Raw genomic sequence first — 25,519 nt, 5'->3', positions numbered from 1 at the left:
CCCCCAACTTTAAATCCTATTCCAGACATGCATGACAATAAAGAGTTCTTAGATATTAACCTCACTGATGTTGGTGTTTTCATTGTCCAAAATGAAAATAAAAAGACTGTAGCGAAGACCTTGTCTGACAGAAACACATTTAAAAGGTTTCTAATGTCAAAAACTGAATCAAAAGAAATCCACCACATAGAACCAACTCTTCTTGATGAGTATTTGGCCACTTTCCTGTTGTCCCTTAAAAAGTCGAATGGCACAATTTGAACCAAGCTCCCTCCGAGGCATCATTGCTAGTGTTGACAGGTACCTGAAACGACATTGCTATGGATGTTCAGTCATGACAGGGACTGGAGCCCAATTTGCACTCACAAGGGACAAGACAAGACAAGACCATTTATTTTGTAAATAAAGGCCACCGGCCCAAAATACAATATACAGACATGTCATATTTTACATGCATGTGTTGTGAATAGTTTTATGTTTAAACTTTTGGCACTAACATATATATAAATAATACAATTTCCTTCAATGTCAGATCATTATTTGTTTTCATCAGATTAATAAAATCTATTTCTTCTCTGTTTTCTGTATACCAAGAAAAAAGGTGAATGTTACGTTCTTCGTGAAATTCAGAACAATACAAAAATACATGAAATTCGTTTTCAATGACACGTGTGTTTTCTACATTAAGACAATGTATACAATATCGAAGACCATGCTCTATGCCAAGATGTCGTCCAGTTTCAATGAGAAACTTGTGGTTGGAACATCTGAACTTTGCAAATGCTTTTCTATAGAAGAATGGTATTTTAATCGAAAGATATTTTTCTGGTTCAAGCAATGATTTATACATTCTATATGTTTCACATCGAGACGAGTCGAATAAACTCCCTGGCCATTTTTGCGTGTTACAACAAAAAAGGCGATCTTTAAACAGTTGTAAATTGTGTTAATTTACAAACTGTACTCGAATATGCGTCCATCTGATTTTTATTCAGATCAATTGACACTGCATCCCAGTGGGTCTTGCGTCAACAATTGGGTTTCAACAAGCTAGGCCAGATGCTGAAGGCAATGACAAAAGACGCCGGCTTTCCCGAGCACAAGAGAATAACAAACCACTCAGTTCGCAAATTCCTGGTCCAAAATCTTCGAAATGCAAACATTCCACCCAATGAAATCATGGGCATAACAGGGCACAAAAATGTCCAGTCCATAACTAATTATTCCACCATATCTGTTGAACAGCAGCAAAAGTGTTCCAACATTCTTGCTCAGTCCAGTAAATGTAACAACCCAACAGCTTCCTCTTGTTCACCTTCATGCACTGAAACTATGGCCGAAATGCAGCCTACACAACCACTGTCTACCGTTGAACAAGTTGATCTTGATGTTCGCCCCACCCAGTCACTTCACCAGCAAATGTCTTTCTCTCGTTTGAACAACTTTGCCTCACACATCTTTGGTGCCACTTTCCACATTTTAATTTTAATGTATATAATAAGATTGAATACAAGTTGTTATTGTTATTTCGTCACGAAATAACCTACTATAACAAAGAAGCAAATATTTTGCACCTCGTGTTCTAGTTGATAGTTTGAATTTCGAATTGTGTGTGATGTTAGGCTACGTTGTATACAAATGTAGTCCCATGTATATAACAACTAAATGTTATATTGATGTTATAAAACTTTTAGATTTGCAATCTAATCTTAATAAAATTGCTATTAATAACGCACGACTCTTTGTCACAGAACGATATTCTGATTTTTAAAAATGACAATTTGAACAGCGTAATTTTTGGAACGCGGAGTTATACACTGACCTTGGTTACACTACAGTCATTATCAAAGTAGAACAAACACTCATGAAAACTAATTTTGTTAAAATAAAAAGGTTTACTGAATAAAAAAGTGGGATAAAAGTGGTCAAGGCTCGTGCTTTTTGTTTTTTTAAGCCTCACATGATAAACCTGATCTATAATCAACACTAACCTATTATTCTCTATATCATTTTTACAGTTACCTTGATTTTTTTGGCAATCGCCATTTTCTTTTACATTTTCAAATTTAATCGCGAGCTGACAGATTGAATTGCTTTTGGCGATTTTGTCGATCGCAAACGCTAAAATAAAATATTCTGACTTTGAAATAAAATAACAAAAATACGCTTTCAATAATTAAATTGATCAAAAAGATTTAAATTGTTGTTGCTGCTTTTTGTCACTTGTTTTTCGCATATTCACTGCTTAAATTTGTGTAATTAATTGCACGTGTATTCAAACCACACGTAAATGTTTGTTAATAAAAATTATACTATTGGAGATTACATCATTTGTGACCCTCAATTTGCTTATTATGAGTTTAATATATGGTATTCAAATATTTGATAAGCATGCAGTTTTCTTTCGACATGCAGTTTTCTTTCGACCCATTCAAATCATACTTTTCTAGCCGCGTCATGCGAAAATGGGTCTTATGGCGCGTTGGCTAGCGTAGCTAAACCCTGTCTGTGCAGTTGGGCAGTCTGGTCAGGAGCTGCGCCGTCCGCTTTAAATTACGCAGGTATCTCCTGACCTACTTCGAGATGCTCAGGCTGGACCATATCTACGCTGCCGCATATTACATTCGACCCATTTTCGCATGACACGGATCTATAAAAATATATTTGTTTCTTATAAATGGAACATCTTATCACAATACTTTTCGATAGAAAATGTAAGTAAAACTGTGTTATTTATAGTAAACTGGCAAATTTCGATAGCATTTCAGTCTTACAAGAACGACTCCCATACCGACTAAAGAGTACGGCAAACATTTGTGGTTAGATCAAGAAACGATTTCCGTCTTATCGATAGTCCATTTTGTCTTCCCCGGACGATTTAGTTCCGAGTCAAAATGCGAAGTATTATTTAAATTTATCATACACACACAATAATATCGAAGATGAGTTTTAGCGAAAATTTATAAATTATTTCCGATTGTAACAAATTTCCCCAACAATTATGAAATGGAATTCATATGAATATAACAATAAAACGATTTGCTTTTAATATTTTTGCTTGATTTTTCCGTTTTTCTTCCGTTGATTTGATAAAGAAACGGCTGTTATTAAGGTTGGTAACAAATAGCCTCATCTGCGCAAGTGTATGTGTGAATTTCAAAGTTCATGTAGAAGACCTGCTGCAGATTTCCCAGCCGTATCAGATCCCCCCGCTGTACTACCAGTCACTCAAGCGCTATCAACGAGGTTACGCAAAAGACGCTTGATAGTGTATTATTGCATAAACTCTATCTATAATGCCCTCTGGCGGGGTGCAGAAACTTGGCAAAAGGAGGGCTTGAACGGGAGAAATCGTGTATTAACAGTGCGATTCACGTGCCGTTCAAGTCCTGTTATGTGTTTTTCATATCCATAATCTGGTCCACACGCAGTTACCTCCCTTCTCCAGCCTTCGACGACTTTCCAAGCATAAATGGGGAACTGAATAAGCACCAGTTTCCTCATGCATGGAGGGATAATGACTATTTCAATCCACTTTTCAAGTTATACCATCTGCACTCTCTTGACAACAGCTTTATTTTATTGGCAACGTCAATGAAGTTATGGTTATTTACTCAACACTTTCAAAAGACTGCTGTAAATGGAAGTGTTTATGGACCTTCAACGTTCTTGCTGTAAATTCCAAAATTATTCCTCATTTCTTACTTTGCGCGGCTGCATTTCAACTTTGCATTAATCCACTGTTTAAACACATTTTAAATCGAAAACTGCCTATCCGAATTTAAAGCCTCGTCATTTCGGATGATGACCGAGTGAGGCATATGTAAAACACAACCTTGAACTGTATTGAAATAATCGAATTATTTTGTCGATGTCGAATGAACAAAACACATTGTTTTCAATGTTATTTAAAATTAGTTTGGTATGTGTGATTTGTTTATGCAATAATAGCGAAAATACACATTTTCTCGGACATGATCATCTGCGGGCGCTCTCAAAATCCGTTCCTGCCCTCGTGCTGCGCACTCGGGCAGGAACTGATTTTTCGAGCGCCCGCAGATGATCATGCCCTCGAAAACATGTATTATCCCTATAATGCAATCTCGACATTCCGAAGTGGTTTTATTTTCCCATATCTATTAATAGCATCAGATTTGGAATGAACTGTGCTGCAAACAAATACCACTTGTGGACTATTTGAATCATTCATAAATTAACTCTTCCGCGACACGGTTAGCTAAAAAATGTTTTCTTACTTTTTAATAATACACGATCCTTTCAAAATTATGTTATTTAACACGATATTCATATTATGTGTCAATTTGTAAATTATTATAGTTCAAGAACTGAAACAACGCCGCGAATTATTTCTCCGTGCGCATGCGGCGGTGATCAGGTTAAGGGTCATCGGCAAAAGTGGCATGCAAAACTTGCTCTTAACCTTAGTTGTTCGCTTGCTGATTTATTTTAGCTTATAATCATCGATATTCTCCTCTAAAAAAAATAAACACGTTCAGCCTCGTTCGATTCGTCACCTGATATCTAAAAATAGCAACAGCGGTAGTATTGTGAAACTGGTTTATTGAGACAAAACATGAAGTATTAAACGCAATCTACACTCACGCTCGATGTAAGTAATGTCAAATAATTATATAAAGAGGGTAAATATCATATACACGTGTGGAGCAAATTACTATTTAAATATAAAGTATTAAATGCAACGAAAGAAATATATCTAAATGTACATGTGTATTCACATAAACCTGTAATTCATCGCAAATTACAGATTAATTTCCCGAAAACGCCCACGCTCAAGTTCTTATCAACATATTTGATCGAGTATCTCGCTGATGAAAGTAGTTGTTACGCTGGGATGAATCTCGGTGGTGCGTGCCGGAAGGCAGAACTCGCGCAAGGTGTATTGTAGGCCTTATTTGACCCGCAAATTATGGTGAATATTCTCTCTCCTTTAAATATGTTTCGATAGTCTTGGAGCACAACCGATCAAAAGTCAAAACATTGATATAAGTGCATGTATATGTCTGCTATACATCATAAATCTCTCAAAGTTAGTTTGGCTCCCACGTGTAGAAGTATCGGTGTAGCTGTACATGTCATTTAAAACATTAAACTTTATATCGTGATGTTAGAAGATATTGTTTTCGCCTTTTTGACATATGCATTGCGTCAATTCTAAGACATGTATTTTAAGATTTATCTATAATTTTGTTTAGCTAAGACAGCTCGAGTGTTTTCATGCATACCAACTACTAAGTGTTCGAGTACAGCAACCGATTACAAATGGAATTTTCAACATCATCTATTCTCAATAAAAAATTCACCAAGAAAAAAATTATCACGAAATTTAAGTCCACACATTTGTTTTTAATTTCCATAGAACTATAAAGTGCCACACTCAACTGTTTAAAAAACGTTTAAATGCTCTGGACGGATTTTCAGTATCAAACGAGTTAAATTATTGTTTACGTGATATGTTTTCTGTAAAATATGCTTAAACTATTGGATTGTAATAATTCGTTCAATGACGCAAGTGCGGTTTAATAAATAAACTGGTTTGAAATGGCTAATGTAGAGTGCGTGTATTTCAACATGTTCCCGTTTGTCAATAAAGTATAAATATACCGCCGTTACGTTATATTGTTAAGTTGCGACAAAATTGTAAGTTTAGGATTTTGTAACACAAACGTTCATGATGGAAAAAGCCGGTAAGCTTTGCTAACTATATTATAGCTTAAACTTGCCTAAGATGAAATTTACTTATTTATTTTTAAAATAAAAATTTTCACATTTAATAGTGTATTGCTGCATTTAATTATACTTATTTAACATACAGTTTCCAACATGTTGCATAATCATAAAAAATATACTAAATTAAATACTATAATGAATTTGAACAACAACATCAATGTTACCATATGTATGTATGACCACAATTCATTATGAATAGTTATTGACTGGACACAAGTTTGTAATAAACACAATCTCTTACTTGTATATTGCTGTGGTGGGTGATGACTGATGAGTATATGGATTATATTTTGAAACTGTTTTTTTTTTCTTTGAAAAAAACAACAACAACGGCAACAAAACAAAAACAAAATAACAACGTTGCATCGATTATATTATATGCAATAAATAACCCATACGGTGTTATAGCATGGATACAGTATTAGTACTGCTTATGACAAACATGAAATATATAATATGGTATAGGGTCTGAGTAGTCTCTTTGCTGATCATATTGGTACTCTTTTTATTTTGGGCAATCAGAAAATTAATCAACGACATATTTTTATATCATATGAAGACATTAATTGCATACAAATTAAGCTCTTAATTTTGTGTTGGAGATGTTTCCAATGCAGAAAAACATTTTGTGCACAATCTGATTGTAAAGAAATAAACATTAACCAACAACAAACTTAACAGTTAATATATCTGAACTACTGATTTAAGATCATCTAATAAGACTTAAGTCATTTCAAAATTGCTTAATGTTTATTACTACAGTACATGTAAATTTGATTCTATTCGAATAATGAAACTATTTTTAAATTGGGTGTGCACGATTATGTCAAATATTTATGAATTTAAATAAAATGTGTAAAATGTCTGTGCAGTCGAATTCGCCAGCATGCATGTACGATGCATGTACGATGTGAATCTTAATTTAGTTTTAGTGCAGATTCGTTCATACGACACAAAGATACAATTTTTTTACGGATCATTTTAATTTCCTGCTACGATATCTAATCATACGTCACACAAACACTAACTCCGAACCTAATAAAAAGACGAATGCTTCGGTTATTGTAGGAAAATATGTACGAAATATCATCGTCACAATCGGCTTGGGGCGCTAATTTGCCTTTGCTGCATTTTATAAAATTCGTCTTCAAAGTATACTTTTTCTTGCCTATTTTGTGTTATTGTAACATATTTTGATCAGAATATTACAATTTAACACATATAAAAATCGTGCATACCCACTTTAATGTTTTGAGTGTAAAATATGTTAGAAAAGTAATTCAACGGCTTTCAATTCAAATTGCCTGAATAAATAATTTCACAAAGGCTTATACCAGAAAGTAATGCGAACATATTATATGTAAATCATTGCGTTAGAAAGGTTAAAATCCTATTGCTTAAGTATCCTATATATATTGACATTTTAGTGCAGATAATAAACGTATGTAAATATCAAAGCATAGGTAATTTGATCTAGACATATTTTCTCATTTTGAGATCGGCTATATTTATAACCGGATTTCAACGGAATGTGTGTAGGTTAGATCTATCATGTAATACAAAGATAGCGCTCCCAATGAAAACACCGGTCCTCCTACTTTGCCGTGAACTGTTACCAACACTGGCATGTTTACCTGTTTAACAATAAGCGATGACGCAAATTATGTCTATTTATAAAGACTACGTGCAGTTTTGCAAGTTGTATGTACTTGATGAATAAATTTGTTTACACAGCGTACAGTTAATAGTAAAAATAGACTTTAACATCAGACACGTCTTATAAGGACCGACTATGAAACATGTTTACAATGTTTTTAACAAAAAAGACTTATGTTGGAATGAGAAGTAAAGCTTATACACAGCTTTTGTTGGATTATTGGTTTTCATTATTTACAACGATTATATGGACAACGATTATATGGACTACGTGCGTTTTTTAAACGGTGTTACAGTGAGAGTCTGCGTCCATGCTTGATGCACATGCTTGATGACGTAAAAATATACCCTTTTTGTCTCCCTTGATTTTTTTGAAAACGCGAGAGTCGACAGGCGATATTATTACAGCGATATTTGAACAGTCGAAATATCACGTGTCGCTTCGTGTATCGCGCAAAATATCGAGTATCGCTTCGTGTGTCGTTTGTCGCGATCTGAAATTAGACCGCGATACACGAGATTCGGATAATATGGGCGATATTTGAAAGTATAAAATATCGTGTATCGCTTCATGTGTCGCGCAAAATATCGTGTGTCGCTTCGTGTAATGTGTGTCGCCCTTTGAACGCGAGACACAATATTTTGCTCGATACACGAAGCGACACACGATATTTTGCGCGAAACACGAAGCGACACGCGATATTTACCACGATATATCGCCTTTTGAGCTTCCTACAACAGGGCGATTTTTCGTGGTACATTCTCGCGCGTCGCTTCGTGTATCGCGCAAAATATGTGTGGCTTCGTTTGTCGCGCAAAATAACGTGTATCGCCTCGTGTGTCGCCCTTGATGAAAGAAGGCCGAGATTATAGATGGCACTATACGGATTCCGTACTTACTCTCATAACTTACCAATAGATATAATGAATCGTTGTATAGACCATGTACGCATTACCATGCCCTCGCATTGCAATTGCGAAATAAACACGATCGGACAATCCTATGTAAATTCTTAGTGCTACATAAACAAGAATCCCCCTCTGTAAATTGGGATTTCGACATACACACGATCGGGAAATCCCCCTTTACGTGCAATTGCGACATACACACGATCAATTTAAATAGGGAAAACTAGTTTTAATAACGACGCACACGCGATCGGGGAATTCTCCGTAAATTCTGATTTACCACCATGAGGATGGTCAACAGCCGTCTTAGACCACATATGGAAGACTTCCGGAGTCTTAAATCTTTTCTAGGGCAAATATTATAATAAACTACATCAGGCCCAATTTCCAATAGGCGTCAAAAGTCAAATAGAGTACTTAGCTTGACTATTTTACTAGCCAATATTCTAGGCTACTATTGACGCTAAAAGTTTGTGCATATTGGTAAGGACCAAGTGACTACAGATTCTCGTGTCTTCGTTAATATATATCACAAAACTTTTTCAGAACGTGTTTAGTCTCATTAACTCGATGTTTTGTTTGAGATATGGGACATACGTCTTCACTTTCGTGAATTAACGACCAGACCCGGTATCGTTTGGCAAATATTTGGCCCGGATCCGCGGGTATTTTTCGACCCGTGAATCCGATTCGTTGTCGGGTACCCGTTTACGAAGCAGCTTTATAAGCACTGTGAAATCAAATAACAGTTGTGTAAATTTGGTATATTCCTTGTACGTAACATTTTAGCTGTTTCATTTAAAAGCATATTTGCGTTTCAAATCGTCTTTAATGACTCGAAACAGAAAACAAAAAGTATAGTGCGGCATAACTAACTACATTTTGACGATTTGTCGACAAGAAATTGCTTAATGGAATATGAAGACGTTTTTCCCTCACTTATATAGTTTCAGTTGCGATGTAAGTTTCGAAGACATATGCATATAAAATAATTCGTCGTTAAGGAAATGTTCCTTCGTATATAATGTTGAATTGTTGACAGCGAATTTATACATTGCGATTTAACCAAATTTGTTAATTGTCATGCACATAAAGAATCACATTTTGTTTTTTAAATGTACACGTAAGTCACATTTTTAGCACTTTCTCCATGAACGATATAATGTTACTTTAATTTAAAGTGTGTAGACAATTTAAAATGTGTATAAATAAACTTATTTTGTGAATTACTAATGGAGTCAATTCTTTCACGATTGTTAACATCGCTCCATGGCAAATATTTCATAACCTTTGAAATACTTTTTTTCATTATGTTGAAAATTGTTAAGAAATAAATTACGCTTACTTATTAAGCCCGACTTTCTAAGAAGGTGGCTCATATGTTTATATTGAGTATTTATATGAGGTAACTGAATACTCCCATCTGCTGACATGCTTAAATGAAACTAATACAAACAAATAACTGTAGGTGTATCATTATTGTTGCAGGCGTTGACAACATACCGAGCGAAAAGTCGAGATATTGGGAACAATCTCCACCTCAGCAGCTGCAGCAGCCGCAACCACCGGCCTACACTCAGCAGCACGTTTATTACGGACAGCCACAAGGCTACCAGCAACAAGCTGGCCACGTTCAACAGGGCTATGGCGGCGCACAAGGGCATGTCGTGGTAAGTTTATACCGCTTTCCACACTTCAGGTCATGACTATTGCAGTTATTTCACAGGAGCAGGTCGAGGTTGTTTTTTTTATAAGAAGGCATATCACGATAATAACATCGTAGTCAATTATTTAAACAATTCTTTACCAAGGTGATATTGCGGTATTAAAAGTTATTAAGACAGGGCATTTCTTAATTGTCTTTCTTTAAACAGGGCAAGTAATGGTAAGACACAGTTCTTTTCAAAGGGCATGTAGATGTCATAAGAATGTTTTGCGCCTTAAAATATCTCTTATGTAAGTTATTTTGAACTTTTCAGAGCCCACACTTTTGTTATTTTTGTTATAATCAAACTCTTAGTTGAGCTGTTTATAAAACGTTCAATATTGTAATTTCAAATTATCACAATTTTATAGTTTCCAATGGTACTAAGTTTGAATGGTTCAAGTGTTGAAATTTGTGTAGTATCCTTTTTAAATGTTCATCTAGGTTTTAGCCCAGCCACAGCCGTCGTCGGTACCGGTAGGGCAGCGACCTACAGACTTTATGGTGCCTTCGATAATTGCTTGTTTGTGTTGCTTCTGGCCAACTGGGGCCGCCGCTATCTATTTTGCAATGCAGGTAATTATGCATCTTTTGAACTCAAGTTTTTTTTAATTTAACGCTTGAAAAATACATTACAACATGATAATATACTTAACATTCCTTACATCATTGAATACGTTTAATTGCCAGGATGATAAGCGCAAACACCACAGATATCTTACTTGCCTAGCTGTTTTATGCATTTCCAAAAACCAAAAGTCCTACTAAAACAACATTCAGCAAGATATTGCCTATTTATTAAAACAGGAGTTATAAGTTTTTTATTCGTTCAATACTATCAAAGGCCGTATGAATATCCAAATATCAAGGATAGCTAATTAAGCTTTAGATTGCCAAGAAAGAGACATAACAAAGGAATAAATCTAGGACATGTTGGATCTGAATAATGTTTTTATGACAATAAAGTAGTTACATTCCATACAAACAGTTGAATTTGAATCATTCGTGCCTAATATTTTATTTTAAATGCGTAATTTATTTATTTTTATAGTCAAAGAATGCGCTTAATAGTGGTGATATCACGAACGCCAAGCGGTATTCGGTGACTGCCCGGAACCTTATGATCAGCAGTATTGTGATTGGAGTGATCTGGATCGCCGCAGTCATCGCGGTGTACGCATACAATTTATCCAGAGTAACCACCAGGCATTGTACCTATGGAAACTGCTAAGATGACTTCTCCGAGATGTGTTGGGGAGAAGATAGTGAATAGTTTCGATTATAGTTTTCATAGTGCTATTACTGTTTTATAATATGTCTGGATTTTGGAACTGCACGTTACAATTTACTTTAAAATTTGATCGGGTGTGTATGCATAAACAGATTGTGTTTAATAACGATTGACGAAATAATGCATAGTATTTTCCTGCGATGTTTGTTTATTTTAGTTTATATTGCATGTCGTGTTGAAAAATATTTAAGACATACTTTTTATTGGGTTTTGAAGAGTTTAACTGTAAATTTTTTATAACACGAGAACTTTATTTCATGTATTTGTATTTAAAAACCCGATAAAAGCTTATGTCTAACTTACAATATCTCAATGTCGTCGTATTTTGAGCACAATACAAGTTTACAATTTTTACAATAGATGTAATTGCATGTTTCCATTTCGTTTGATTAATTTCCATACAGCTAAATATGAATATACATAACACATGTATGTCTGGATTTTTACAACCATAATTGCGACTAATTCGAGAAATCTTGATTCGATGATCTTAACATTAAAATATTTCATACTTTGTCTCTAAATATATATTGTCTATGACGATGTGTTATGACGACTTTTTGTTTCATCCAAACGTGCCGCCTAAGCTTGTGTTCTCTATGATTTGCACGAAATCCTTTTGTAAATATTATTAGTGGTAGTAATGTTATTGAAATGTTTCCTTTTTTATAGCAATTTTATTTATATTTTTGCTATTTTTATTTTTTTTTACATTCTAATGAGGTGTGATTATCTCAGGGCTAAGAAAGGGTGAATGGAACTACACAAACGGTGTAACTCCCACCTCCCAACTCGCACAGACCAATCCAGTGCAGTGAACACAGTACCTGTTTTGTGCATTATCAGGCCATATTGGCAATTTGAGATTTGCAATAAATGAAGATCTTTGTGCTAAACAAATGGTGCAGCTGAGGTTTCACTTTTTTGTATTTAGAAAACAATACATAATACAATTGCGAGCGTGTAAAATTTTAAAACATGAAATTATTCGTCTCAAGTGAAAAATCTAGCTTTTCTATTTTTGATGCCTTTTTACAGTGTCGAAATGTTATTAATGCTAGGAGCGTAGCTTTGGTTTACCTCGTTTTTGAAAATACAACATTATAAAATGTTGCTGTCTCACCCAGCCTTGATAATATACAAATAAATGATGATTTTTCATCATAATGTGTACATAGTATTTCGTCATAACACTTTATACATGCGTTTATTATATACATGTGCTGGAATATTGTTTTCTATTTTTTATATTTGCGAGAAACTTTACATGTTGATCATTTTGTAAAATACTAGAATTTCAATTAAAACAATATTTGTAGCAAAATATTATATACTAGCTTTAATTTCGTAGTATAATATTAAAACCTTTCAGACACCTGCATATAAAAGCTAATGACATTTAGTTTATACTGTTCTGATTGCTCAATGTATGTCATTGAATTTTATTACATACACAAGTTTAGATAATTTGCATATGTACCATCAATACAATTGGATATAATTTATTTTTTCTTCTTTTATCTCAGAGTGAATGTCATGATTCTTTTATAATATATGTTTTTTCACGTTTATTATATATGTATTTTTATGTTTGTAATAAACTGTTGAAATAGATACAAAACCATTTTGACAATTTATTCCACCTGTATGTACGATTTATTGCATGGAACTATTGCTTTTTTTTTAAAATTGTTAACTGAGCAAAATAGAAAAAGTTGGATCTTATATTAAATTTGCGCACAATGTAAATTCGTCTTGTAGGCCATGTGCCTCTGTAACAAATTTTGGTTTATTTATAGGTACCGGCGTTGTGCTGGAAATCTTTTTTTTTCACTGTGAATTTCTTAAAAGTTAACTACAATTGTACATTTTACAAAACAGTCATAATTTCACGAACATCAAAAAAGAATAAAGGTCATACAAACTTGTTACAGTATTATGAATGCTCAAACAATATATTAAACATTGTGTTTGTTCTTCATATAATACGAGAACATGTTGGTATCGGCGTAGTGATTGAAAATATGGATATCGGCTTTTATAGCAGTCAATATCATTTTGTGTATTGACAACACTTTATTAATATGTTTCGTTTAACCTTTCTAGTTTATGGTTGTGATACAGCTCCGAATCGTATGGATATAAAATGCAACATTCTTGGCACAAGTCTGCTCAATGTTCGTTAATCTCATTGATATGATTAATGGTCTGCTTTCACTCACACAAAACAACGTTAACTTGTATATGACTCGTGCTCTGTGAAAAAAGGGGGTTTAATGCATGTGCGTAAAGTATCGTCCTAGATAAGCCTGTGCAGTCCGCACAGGCTTATCAGGGAAGACACTTTCCGCCTATGTTGGATTTTGGTAAGAAGAGACTTTCTCTAAACGAAATATACCATACAGGCGGAAAGTGTCGTCCCTGATTAACCTGTGCGGACTGCACTTTACGAGCATGCATTAAACCCCTTTTTTCACAGAGCACGGCCCGTATCTTGTATAGCCATGAAAGTATGGGGAATGCCAGCTTGACCGAAACTACTTATAATAGATGAAAGGTTTCAGGATACTATGCAGGTATCATGAAGCTTCTTTTAAATCATTAACCACGTTAACTCTGTATGAGGTCTAGAAATGTCAGATATTCAGACTTTGTTTTAAACTCAAAACCTAAATACTTCCGCTCCATAGGGACGACTCAGTATATTTAGTTTGGACTCAACGACATATGTGGTTTATCAATCCGTTTCTGTCTTGACGGGTTGATCACATTAACAGCCAAGTACTTCTGCAACGTATACGGAAATAAACAGATACACGAATACATTTAAACATGCGGATATTACAATAATAAGAGGCGGTGTAGAAGAGATACTCTTGCGCAATCAACACCAAACATTCCCACGAGTAGCATGAATATAGTTTGTTTGTCAGTATACATCTGCTAAGACAAAAACTTACAAACAGACGTCATTTCAAGATTAAAAATAAAAGAAACACAAATTTATGCAAAACTTAAATAATAAAACTACTGTGTTAAACATAATCTTATGATATGGAACGTACTTTAAAATAGTAAGTCATCAAAATTGAGCCGCGATCTGGGAAAACCGGGCGTAATGCGTTGTTGGTAAGGGACTGGTAGCACTCAGTATATCGCATAATATCAAATTATAATATTATTATACCCCATACCCACCTTTAAAACCAGTTTGGTCATTTTTTAGTTTACGAATAACTTAATTATGTAAGCTATCGTTTCTGATGCAAGTTTATATACTGTGCTTAACAAGTCAAAAGTCGCCATTTTTTCTTTTGGCTTTCCCTCCTTTGGATACATGCTATTATTCCATATTTCTGAGAGTGACCCTATAGTATGTGCCTAATTAATACTTCTAACCACAAAGACAAACAAGATGTTTCAAAAACACTTTTAAGAAATTTGCAGAAAATCCATTGGAGACCGGGCTTTTTATTCATGTTTTAAGATAGTATTTGAGTTTATAGTCGTAGTGATTGTTTTGAATATTCAAGTGTGTAAAAGCAGTTTGCTTCCATGAACATTTTTAATATCTTTCCAATACAGAAAAAACATTATGTGCATAATCTTTTACAGTAATAAAAAAACAACGAACTTTAAAGTAAACAGTCAAGTTATCTGGAAAACTGATTGAAAATCATCTAATAAGACGTAAAAGACATTTCAAAATTACTTAATGATTATTATTACAGTACCTGTAAGTTGTATTCAATTGGAATAATGAGGATTATTTTCACGCATGTTTTAAGTGTGAAATATGAAAGGAATTGTATTCAATGGGTTCCGATTTAAATTGCCGGAAAAAATAATTGCACTTAGATCCAAATCTTAAATATCCTATTGATATTGACATTTTTGGGCAGATAATCAACATATGTTAACACCAAAGCATATGTTATTTGATCTAGATCATTTGCCGATAATATTTGACAGGGAAGCGCTAATCAATTTTTGAGCTGGTTAATGTGTCTGTTGTATACATTTTAAACATTATAAGTATACCACAGAATAATGAGGAGTTTGTTATTTCCGCTCAACTTCGTCGAATTATTATATCAACTTAAGGGATCGAAACAGCTAATCCAGTCTTATATCAGTAGCTAACGTAAAAGAAATATTTAAATCGAGCTGCTATTATGCTTTTCTTACTTAATCATTGATTTCAAGGGACTTGTTCACAGATTTTGGCATGTATTGAAATTTGTCATTAAATGCTTTAAATTGATAAATGTAAAAATTGTAGCCAAGTAGCTCCAGTATTAAGAATAAAATTAATGAAAGAAAAAAGCAATTCGTAACAGAGCTCGACCACTGACCCCTGAAGTTATAAAGCATAGCACTTCAACCACTCGGCCAGCCCTGCTCACATAAACAGTGGTGTATTATATACGTTATATTAGCGATCATAACAAAATATAACGACAACAACAGAAATCTTCAACTTATTAAAACGTTTCGCGTATGTAACGCTTAATAATTGTTAGTTTTAAAATCGTCAAAAGATACATGTAAATGATAATTGAATACATGGTAAATGTTCAGTATTACTGTTTACTCGCAAATATCATGCATACAACGGAAATTTTCATATCTAAAAGTATTCATGTGTTTTCATTTTTTTTAATTTACAAAGATATGAAGAGGTGCCTTTAAGTAAAATGAATGAAATTGAGATAAGATACACGTCCCTTTTGGGTCTTTGTAATAAAAAGAGGCTGTTATAAATACAATGGGTGGGATGTAAGTAGCATCGCTTGGTCATTACAATGGAACTCGTGGCTATATCATTGATGTTGAAACGCTCATTAGGATTTTGTTGGCCTAAGTTACGCACTGGAGAAAATGTTTTATCGATATAAAATATACTTCAATTTGATTGCTTCAAAATGCAAGAATCTGCGTCTATTGAAGACTCGTTCGTCGATATGCCTGTTTAATTATCTCAATTTAGGAGATAGCGTTCCAAATTAAAACACCGATACTTCTACTTGGCCGGGAACTGTTTATCAACACTTGCTTTATTAATTAGCCCGTTTACCTGTTTAACACGCAGTGGTGACGAAACTGTATATTTATAAATAAAGACTACGTGCCGTGTTGCACGTTTGTACTGCATGAATAAATTTGTTAACAGAGCGGAGGGTTTACAGTAAAAATGAACTTTTAAACTCATTCTCGTCTTTATTAGGACCGTCTATGAAATATGTTTGAAATTTAAAAAACGGTTGTTGAAATGAGAAGTTAAATTTATACATAGCTTTTGTTATACGAAGAGTTTACATTATATACAAAAACAACCATTATATTGCGTTTTTGAAAGCAAACACAATGTAAGTGTTTGAATACAACAGATGAACCGCTAAGTACATAATGTAATCATGACCAAGCCCTGACATTGCGATTGCGAAATACACACGATCGGGCATCCCTCTAATTGGGATTGCTTAATAAACCAACCCCTTTCCCCTGTAAATTGGGATTTCGACATACAAACGATCGGGAAAGCGACTTTTAATGTTCATTGCGACATTTTAGACCACATATGGGAGTCTAAAGTATTCTAAAGTATTTTTCAGTGCACATTATTCTGATAAACTATTTATGTTCGAATTCGAATGGGCGTCCTAAGCAACAATAGAACTTGGCTAGAATATTTCACTAGCCAATATAATATGCAACAATGAACTCTGTTATTGTGTGCATATATGTAAGGACCAAGTGACAAGAGATTCTCGTGTTATCAGTATTTGATTTCAAAATACATTTGAAGAAAGTGTTTAGTCTCATTAACTGGATGTGTTGCTTGAGGTATGGGGCCTACGTCTTCACTTTTATGAATTAACCACCAGAACCGGGACCGTTGGGCAAATATTTGGCCTGGATCCGCGGGTATTTTTCGAGCTGCTAATCCGATTTGTTGTTGGGTACCCGTTTGAGACCTATGCTGCTTTAAATGGTGTAGAAGTACCAGCACGTGTTCATTTTGTTCAAGGGCTAGGTTTACGAAGCATCTTTATAACCACTGTAAAATTATTAAAAATATTTATGTTCATTTGATTTATTCCTTGTACTTACCATTTTACCTGTTTCATTTAAAAGCACGTTTGGGTTTCAAATTCTGTAAAACGACTTAAACAGAAAACAAACATATGTAGTTCGGCACAACTAACTACATCTTGACAATTTGTCGACAAGCAATTGCTAAATGAAATATGAACGCTGGTTTCCCTCACTTATATATTTTCGGTTTCCATGTAAGTTTCGAAGAAATATGCAGAAAAAAATATTTTTTCGTTAAGGATATGTGCCTTCGTATATAATTTCGAACTGTTGACAGTGAATTTAAATATTGCGATTTAACCAAATTAATTGTTATGCACATAAAGGAACACCGTTTGTAATGTACACTTAAGTTACATGTTGATCACTTTCTCCATGCACGATGTAATGTTTCTTTAACTGTAAGTGTTTTGACAATTTAAAGTTTGTATAGATACTTATTTTGTGAATTACTAAGGGAGTACGGTAAACTCTTTCACGATTGTTAACATCGCTCCATGGCAACATGGAGTGAACACTTACACCGCTGATTTCTAAGGATCACTAAGTTTAACATAAGATGTTGGTCTAAACATTTGGAAATAATTTTTCTGTAATAATTGTAACATAAAACTATCTTTATTTTGATGTTAACATAACACGGATAAGAGATTGTAATACGCGTTAACGTGCGCTTTTCATAAAGCGCCGCTATTTAGGCATAAAAAGTATAGCACGTGATGTGGAAAATAACGATTGCACAAGACGCATCCAAAAAAGTATTTGTAGATATATCGTAAAAGATTATTGAATATATCTACATAAACACAAAGAAAACCCCTTTGATTGATTTAAACGTGAGAAAATGAATTAAAGCTTACGTATTTCTTTAATGAGCTAAACATCTTTTGAAGTAGTTACAGATGTATGTTCATCTTCATGTAAAGTGTGCATTTATTCACCTAAAATCTCGACTTTATTAGATAAAATATCGATAAACTGAAAGAAATTTAAGGGCCCCGTACTTGTTTAGAATTGAGTTTCATACGGTATGTATTTTACGTAAGTAATTCCTTTTTTAAGCGCATGAACTAGTACTTTATAAGCCTCGTTCTTGAAAAACTGTGTTAAATGCATTTGCGTTAGGTCGCGGTGCATATTAGCCTCTGGAATCCGCACAGGCTAATCGGAGACGACGCCCTCCTTTTAAAATGGATTTTCCTTTAGTGGAGACTTCATTCAAACCAAACATTTCATTATAACGGAAATCGGACTCCACAGACTTATCTCGGATGAAACTTAATTAAAGCACATTTATTGAGTAAATTCTTCCCAGAACGATGCTCATATACTTGCACATTCATGTTTTATTGAGTGGGAGAACGTTGTTTAAAAAAAACAACATTTTGAATTTGTTTCCTGTTTACCATGGACAGAATAAAACTTGTGCCATTATTTTATTTGTAGCACTGGAACAATATCGTTTACGTGACAGTTCGAATAATATATTTGCATGATGTAAAAAGCCGGTAAGGTATTTGACATTAATTATAACTGGACTTCGGGTTCGAATTTACCCGGTAACACACTTTTTTTGCCTTGTTAAATGTCATGTTTGCATCGTTTTTGTACTCATATGGTTTTTTATCGTTCATTTCGCTGCTAAATATACCATATTCTAATTTTTTTTAAACGCGTTGTCAATTAACGTGTTTAGCTTTTATGGTATTTTTCGTTTTAAGAAAGTCACTTTTTAGTTTTCATTCAGTTTATGCTGAATGTGTCGTCTCTGATTAGCATGTGTGGACCGTTCGGGCTAATCTTAGATGACACTTGAAGTGTGGACCGCTCGGGCTAATCTGAGATGACACTTGAAGTGTGGACCGCTCGGGCTAATCTGAGATGACACTTGAAGTGTGGACCGCTCGGGCTAATCTGAGATGACACTTGAAGTGTGGACCGCTCGGGCTAATCTGAGATGACACTTGAAGTGTGGACCGCTCGGGCTAATCTGAGATGACACTTGAAGTGTGGACCGCTCGGGCTATCTGAGATGACACTTGAAGTGTGGACCGCTCGGGCTAATCTGAGATGACACTTGAAGTGTGGACCGCTCGGGCTTATCTGAGATGACACTTGAAGTGTGGACCGCTCGGGCTAATCTGAGATGACACTTGAAGTGTGGACCGCTCGGGCTAATCTGAGATGACACTTGAAGTGTGGACCGCTCGGGCTAATCTAAGATGACACTTGAAGCCCGCTTAGCCCAAGGTGCGGTTCATACAGATAATTGGTCAGACAGCTGCAGCCTCTGTTCGTGTAAATAAAGCAGACCGGCGGTAATTTACAGAGACGGTATTAACTAACCTGATTATATTTATTTAACAAATTTCTATTATTAAATACTATATATTTATATAGCTTTAGTATGAAGTATAAAAGCAATATTTTTTTATTAAAAAACAAGCGATTTCAAATTAAAATCACTAGATAAATCAAAATCATGCATCGCTTATTAAATCAAACACTGAAATTATTCAATCGCAACGCTGAGAGTCTGTACAGATTTATTTTTACAATTCATACATGCATAATTGATATTATTAAAATCCATTTTTACTGACAACGTGTGTACATAATGTAAATATGATTTACATTACACTTTATCTAATAATTGGGCCGTCTTTCACGTTTTCAATATACGCAATCCGGTATTTGCCACATCGAGTATCTTCTGTCGACTTTTGAGGTCGACACACGACCCTGAACTTTATACGACACTCGGAAGCGATTATTTGGAATGTCGTATTGTCGCGCTAAGTTTTAGCTAGAATATGCGTCGAAAATTAAATGTCGGTGGCCATTATCGCTTGTTGTCGTTCAATAACGAGCGTTCAAGTGTTTATTTAAGAAATACTATTTTTTATCATGGTTTGTTGTCGAATAACCCACAGTAAGGAGTATAGATGCGTAGGAATTAAATCACGAGTGCGAAGCACGAGTGATTTGATAACACGCATCTATACAACTTACTGTGGGTTATTCGACAATAAACCATCACAGGACAAGAAAAAGTTGTTTGTTAGAAACACTATGTCCCCTTCTGCGCCGCTTTGATTTTTTTGACCTTTGACCTTGAAGGATGACCTTGACCTTTCACCACTCAAAATGTGCGGCTCCATGAGATACACATGCATGCCAAATATCAAGTTGGTATCTTCAATATTGCCAAACTCTTATTCGTATTGTTTCTGATTGCAATCAGGCATTGATGGATTGCTTTTGTGGTAATACGCTTCATAATGCAACCCGAAGGCCAGAGTCAGAGTGTTATGCTATTTGTCCGGGCGACATAAGCCAGAAATGTGGCGCTGATTGGCGGATCAACATCTTCAGCAATGGGGGTAAATGTACATTTTTGAAACAGATATACAATGTATTAGTACATATACGTGTTTGTTCACTAGAAGCAATACACATGGTTTAAAGCCTGTTGAAATAATAAGTCACATTACGCTATGAATATAACATGTTATACGCATTTTTTATTTAGACCGTGTATAATGTTTAAGCACTTGTTCTATTTTGGATGATTTGTGTTTTAAACAGGCGTGTTGAGACGTTGAGTTTTAAATAATGCTATATTTATCAATTATATTTTACTATGTAGAGCTAAATAACGTATCCTCAAACCGGCCCTGAAAGTCTTTTACCTTTTACAGAATCGTGAAAGGTGTTTGATATTCTCAGTATCAATTTAATTGGCAAACATTGCTGAATCTTTATTTTTAACAGATTTAGCTAAGTTGCAAATCATTGCACAATGATCCACTGTAGTATAATTTATTTACTATAAGTAGAAATAAACTAAGCCTTTGGTACAAACAACATTTCTGTCACATGAATATTCGCGTACTTACAAAGTTTACGGTAATTATTTAGAATGAATATGAAGTCGTTCATTTTTATTGTTTTATTTCATGTAACTGACGGAAAAAAAGTTTTCATTTAGGTCATTTTTATTATCCCCCGCCATAGGCGGAGGGATATTGTTTTGGCGTTGTCCGTCCGTCCGTCTTTCCGTCCGTCGGTCCGTCCGGAGCCATATCTTGAAAGTGCTTTGGCGAATTTCATTGAAACTTGCTATGAGTATATATATATGGATAATAGGATGATGCACGCCAAATGGCATTGTACACCATCTGATAATAACTGAGTTATGGTCCTTTGTATCTTGACAAAATGCTTTTTTTAGTGTCAAATATAACACTTTTGTGTCCAGAAGCATATTGGCGGGGGATATCAATTCAACGAATATGCATGTTAGTGTTACATTTATTTTATTTCGAATGCCTTTGTTCAACATGCCGCTTTGTCAATGGGCCTTCGGGAAGAATCGCTTGATGATGAACAATGTATTTCAAACGCGACAATTGCGACAAAAAGGTTAAGTCCTACACGAACAATACAGTTTGTACGGGTTAGGGGGAAAACCAATATCTATATTTTGGTATTTTGTGAAATAATTATATACCGACAAGCAACGAACGTACTTTCACGCTGATTGTTAAGAGCGCGTATCCTTAGAATAACCTCGCATTTTATGGACAACTGCTCCGGTGATTGCATATAACAATTTTTTACATAACTATCCGTGTCCATTATCATTCCTGCCTAACTACAATGGAAACTCTTATGTCTACCGCAAGCATAACAGTTGTTTCTGGAAAGATTATTAATTCAAGTAATATTGGTTACTCAACTACTGCAAACATTAGGCGTATATTTTGTTGATCGCAAAATGAAATAATTAATCCTCTTAAAGAATCAATAAAAAAAACATAAATCGTTATTCCTATAAAATACAATTGATGTATTTGAAACCTTTAACAAACATGGAAATAAATGACACACATTGACTTATTTTCGTGGTATAATGGAAATGTGTTGCAAAATCTCTGAGTTGCACTCATCGTATACATAAATTTACTATTAAATCATGAACACGTTTTTTTTCCTCAGATTGCCCTGTCGGAAGTTGCAACGTTAACTGTTCCAAGCAATTCTATTGCCGTGAAGACCCATGCGACAATGTTACGGGTGCATGTGGAAATGATGGCTGTAAAGACGGATGGAAAGGAATAGCGTGTAATGAAAGTAAGTTGTCAAATTATATTAATAAAACATACACGCACAAATCAAACAAATATCTCATATATTGAAATAAGGTATGTAGCGTCCGCATATCATTCTCTTAAATATGTCAACAGACGGACCATGTTAAATTCATAAATGTCAAATACATTTTCGAACACATTCATAAGGTACAGTAGTATAAGTATTAATTTTGATTAATGCACATAACACGTACTGGACATTAAAAAGTTAATTTGTTTTAATTGTGTGGATATGGAAGACAAAACTTACACAGAGACGGTTGCTTAAGTTAAGCAATTATGTTCTTGGACACACGATTTGGAATTAACGTAATTTACAGCTTGTTTTTATTTTGTTGTTAAACGAAACACATGTCAATCGTGTTACACGAATCGTCACGTGTTTGTGTTCAGGCGTGCTTAATACATGCATTGATATTTGAAACACGATTTTGAATTAAGGTATAACTGGTAATTTTACCATTCTATTTTAGTGTAAAACCAATTGCAAGCCTCTCAAGTTGACAATATTTTCACGTTTTTGTTTTCAGGCTGTCGACTCGGAACTTTCAGCGTAAACTGTCCCAAGCAATGTCATTGCCGTCTGGGTCCATGCCATGGTATTACGGGTGCATGTGGAAATGGGGTCTGTAAAGATGGATGGACAGGGATAGCGTGTAATGAAAGTAAGTGCTAAATTTCTAAAAAAAATCTAAAAACAAACACACGAATATACAACACATATCTCAAATATGTACATATCATAAGGTTGCGTCGACATATAACTATAAAGAAAACTGACGATAGTTTGATTTTTTTAGATTTGAACATGTGCAAAGATAGTTTTGAACACACATGTTATGTACAGTGATTTGGGGATTGGATTGGATTTGAATTTGTAAATGTGATGTAAACACATTATTCATACAAATAAACAGTTCTAAATAATTTTATTTAAATAATTTGGATTGATAAAAAAAACAGGCGACTGTTGTTCTTAATATACAACGCCGCATCATCCTCTCCAAAAACGTTCGCTTTAATGCTTGATAACTGAATTAAACAAACATGAGGAAGAGAACGTTGAAGTATTTTACTTTTGGTTTAACACTTTTGATAAAATATTCCAAATTAAAACAAATTGATACAATGTTTGATATTGGTCAGTATTGATCTCCGAAAAGTTCAAGGATTGTATTCACGTCAACATAAAGGCGTGTATTTGGCTGCATGAGCGCTGATTAGCTGATACGATCATGGAGCAGACTAGGTTGACAGCCTGCATCGTGTCATACACAAAGATAGGATTGTATCAAGTGTGGCCAGCGCAAATATGGAAAACTGTTTATATGTGATATTTGAAAGGCATGGTGATTGTTTGTCGCACTACACAAGCATGATACATGAATGAACTTTCAAATAATTAATACATAACATGTTGTTATTGTCAGACTTCCTAAATGGGGAAACATTCGTTACATAGCGATTCCCGGTATCCAAGTATCGCGATAACGAAATAACTTGTCAGATTATTTATGTAGTTATATATACATAAACTTTCCATTCTATCAGAGGCACCTTGACCGCTGCGTCCGGTGCAGTCTTGCCTTTATGGTTAGGTGCTGAGAACAAAGAGAAATATCTTAAAATGCCTAGTATTCAAGTATAACGTTGTCTTGGCCAATAGTTAGGGCCGAAAAAACTTCAAAACTGTGTCAGAGACGAAAATGTAAAATGTTACATTGAACATAACCAATAATGACGAATATAAAACCCCGCAAAGCTAGAAATCTATAATCAGAATTTAAGTATACGAAATTTTGGCCTCCGAATCTGGAACTGGTATAAAGTTTGTTCCTTTGTCAGAAGCGTTTAGTTCGGACGATCACTTTCGGATATTTCACTATTTTAGATGTTTTGTGTGAAAGTAAAGCTTGATTTAATCATGTGGTCTGTCACATTTCTGCATTAAGTATACTTTATTTGACAATCAACACTAAAAAACAAAAGACGATAATAACAAACTGGCATTTTCTGACTAATTATACATTATATTTAACAAACAGGTACTACATACACATGAAAATCAAATGCCTTGCCTTACTTAAACATTAATTAAAAAGAACAAAAATTACTACATATCAAACAAAATTATTGCAATATATTTAAAAGACTATTTTTAAATGATAATAGACTTACCTCGTGGCTGAATAAGAAACAAGAATCAGGTGCGCTTACTTTGGCGGAGGAGTGGTCGTCACCGAGACCATGTCCCTTTTTTAGGTGCTCTTGAACCCTATACATTTTCCAATGATGATGGTTTTCGGATATACCTTTACCCTGCGCGAACAAGAAAGCGAGTTATCGATGTTTCAACATAAACCAAAAACACGCTAGTAAGATACGCGCATAGGTCTTTAAATTGAAAACAAAACTTAAGGCATCTCGATAAAGCTTTTCAATAAACTAGCGCACCGGTCCGCTGCTTTCAGTGCAGTCTCCTTTTACGGTGACATCAGCAACGTCGCACTGACGTCAACGTTGTTGGAACTATATTTCAAGGTCCCAAAATATACGAGCGAGAAAAATATGTGAATTCTGTACGCATACACAGGGCAATTGTTACGCAAACTTCGGCGTGTTACTTGTTACTGGTCATTAAAACCGAGAAAGGATCTGACATTTTCTTACTTAAAAAATAAATAAAAAAGTCACCAAATGGTACAACCTATCAATGAAAATAATTGCATATGTAGGTTGGACATTTAAAACAAATATTGCAATACATGGGTGTATTTTATTTTGTAAAACAAAGTTTTTCTTTAGCGGCTGCAAAAAAGATCAAGTTGCAACACTTTTGGCGTAATATTTGCGAGCATCGAGACGACAGTCGTTCTATTGGTCCCCTCGGTCCCAAATCGTGTACTAAGAATGAAAGTCCTCGGATATATCGCC

At 34.6% G+C, this 25,519-nt stretch overlaps 1 protein-coding gene across 2 annotated transcripts; it reads left to right on the top strand.

The window, feature by feature from the left end:
* Positions 1–5,388: 5,388 nt before the first annotated feature.
* Positions 5,389–13,087, top strand: LOC127876002 (proline-rich transmembrane protein 2-like). 2 transcript variants are annotated; one of them, XM_052420825.1, is made up of 4 exons: positions 5,389–5,726; positions 9,823–10,004; positions 10,484–10,615; positions 11,091–13,081. In XM_052420825.1, the coding sequence occupies exons 1-4, from the start codon at positions 5,711–5,713 to the stop codon at positions 11,268–11,270; spliced, it is 510 nt and encodes a 169-aa protein (XP_052276785.1). In that variant the 5' UTR covers positions 5,389–5,710; the 3' UTR covers positions 11,271–13,081. The 2 variants fall into 2 exon arrangements, with proteins under 2 accessions (XP_052276785.1, XP_052276784.1); XM_052420824.1 differs by lacking the exon at positions 5,389–5,726 and adding an exon at positions 7,488–7,614 and having other exon boundaries at positions 11,091–13,087.
* Positions 13,088–25,519: the final 12,432 nt, after the last annotated feature.

Source organism: Dreissena polymorpha, chromosome 4 (assembly GCF_020536995.1).
Source record: "Dreissena polymorpha isolate Duluth1 chromosome 4, UMN_Dpol_1.0, whole genome shotgun sequence".
Classification (NCBI taxonomy): Eukaryota; Metazoa; Mollusca; class Bivalvia; order Myida; family Dreissenidae; genus Dreissena; species Dreissena polymorpha.
This window is presented reverse-complemented; position numbering and strand designations above follow the sequence as displayed.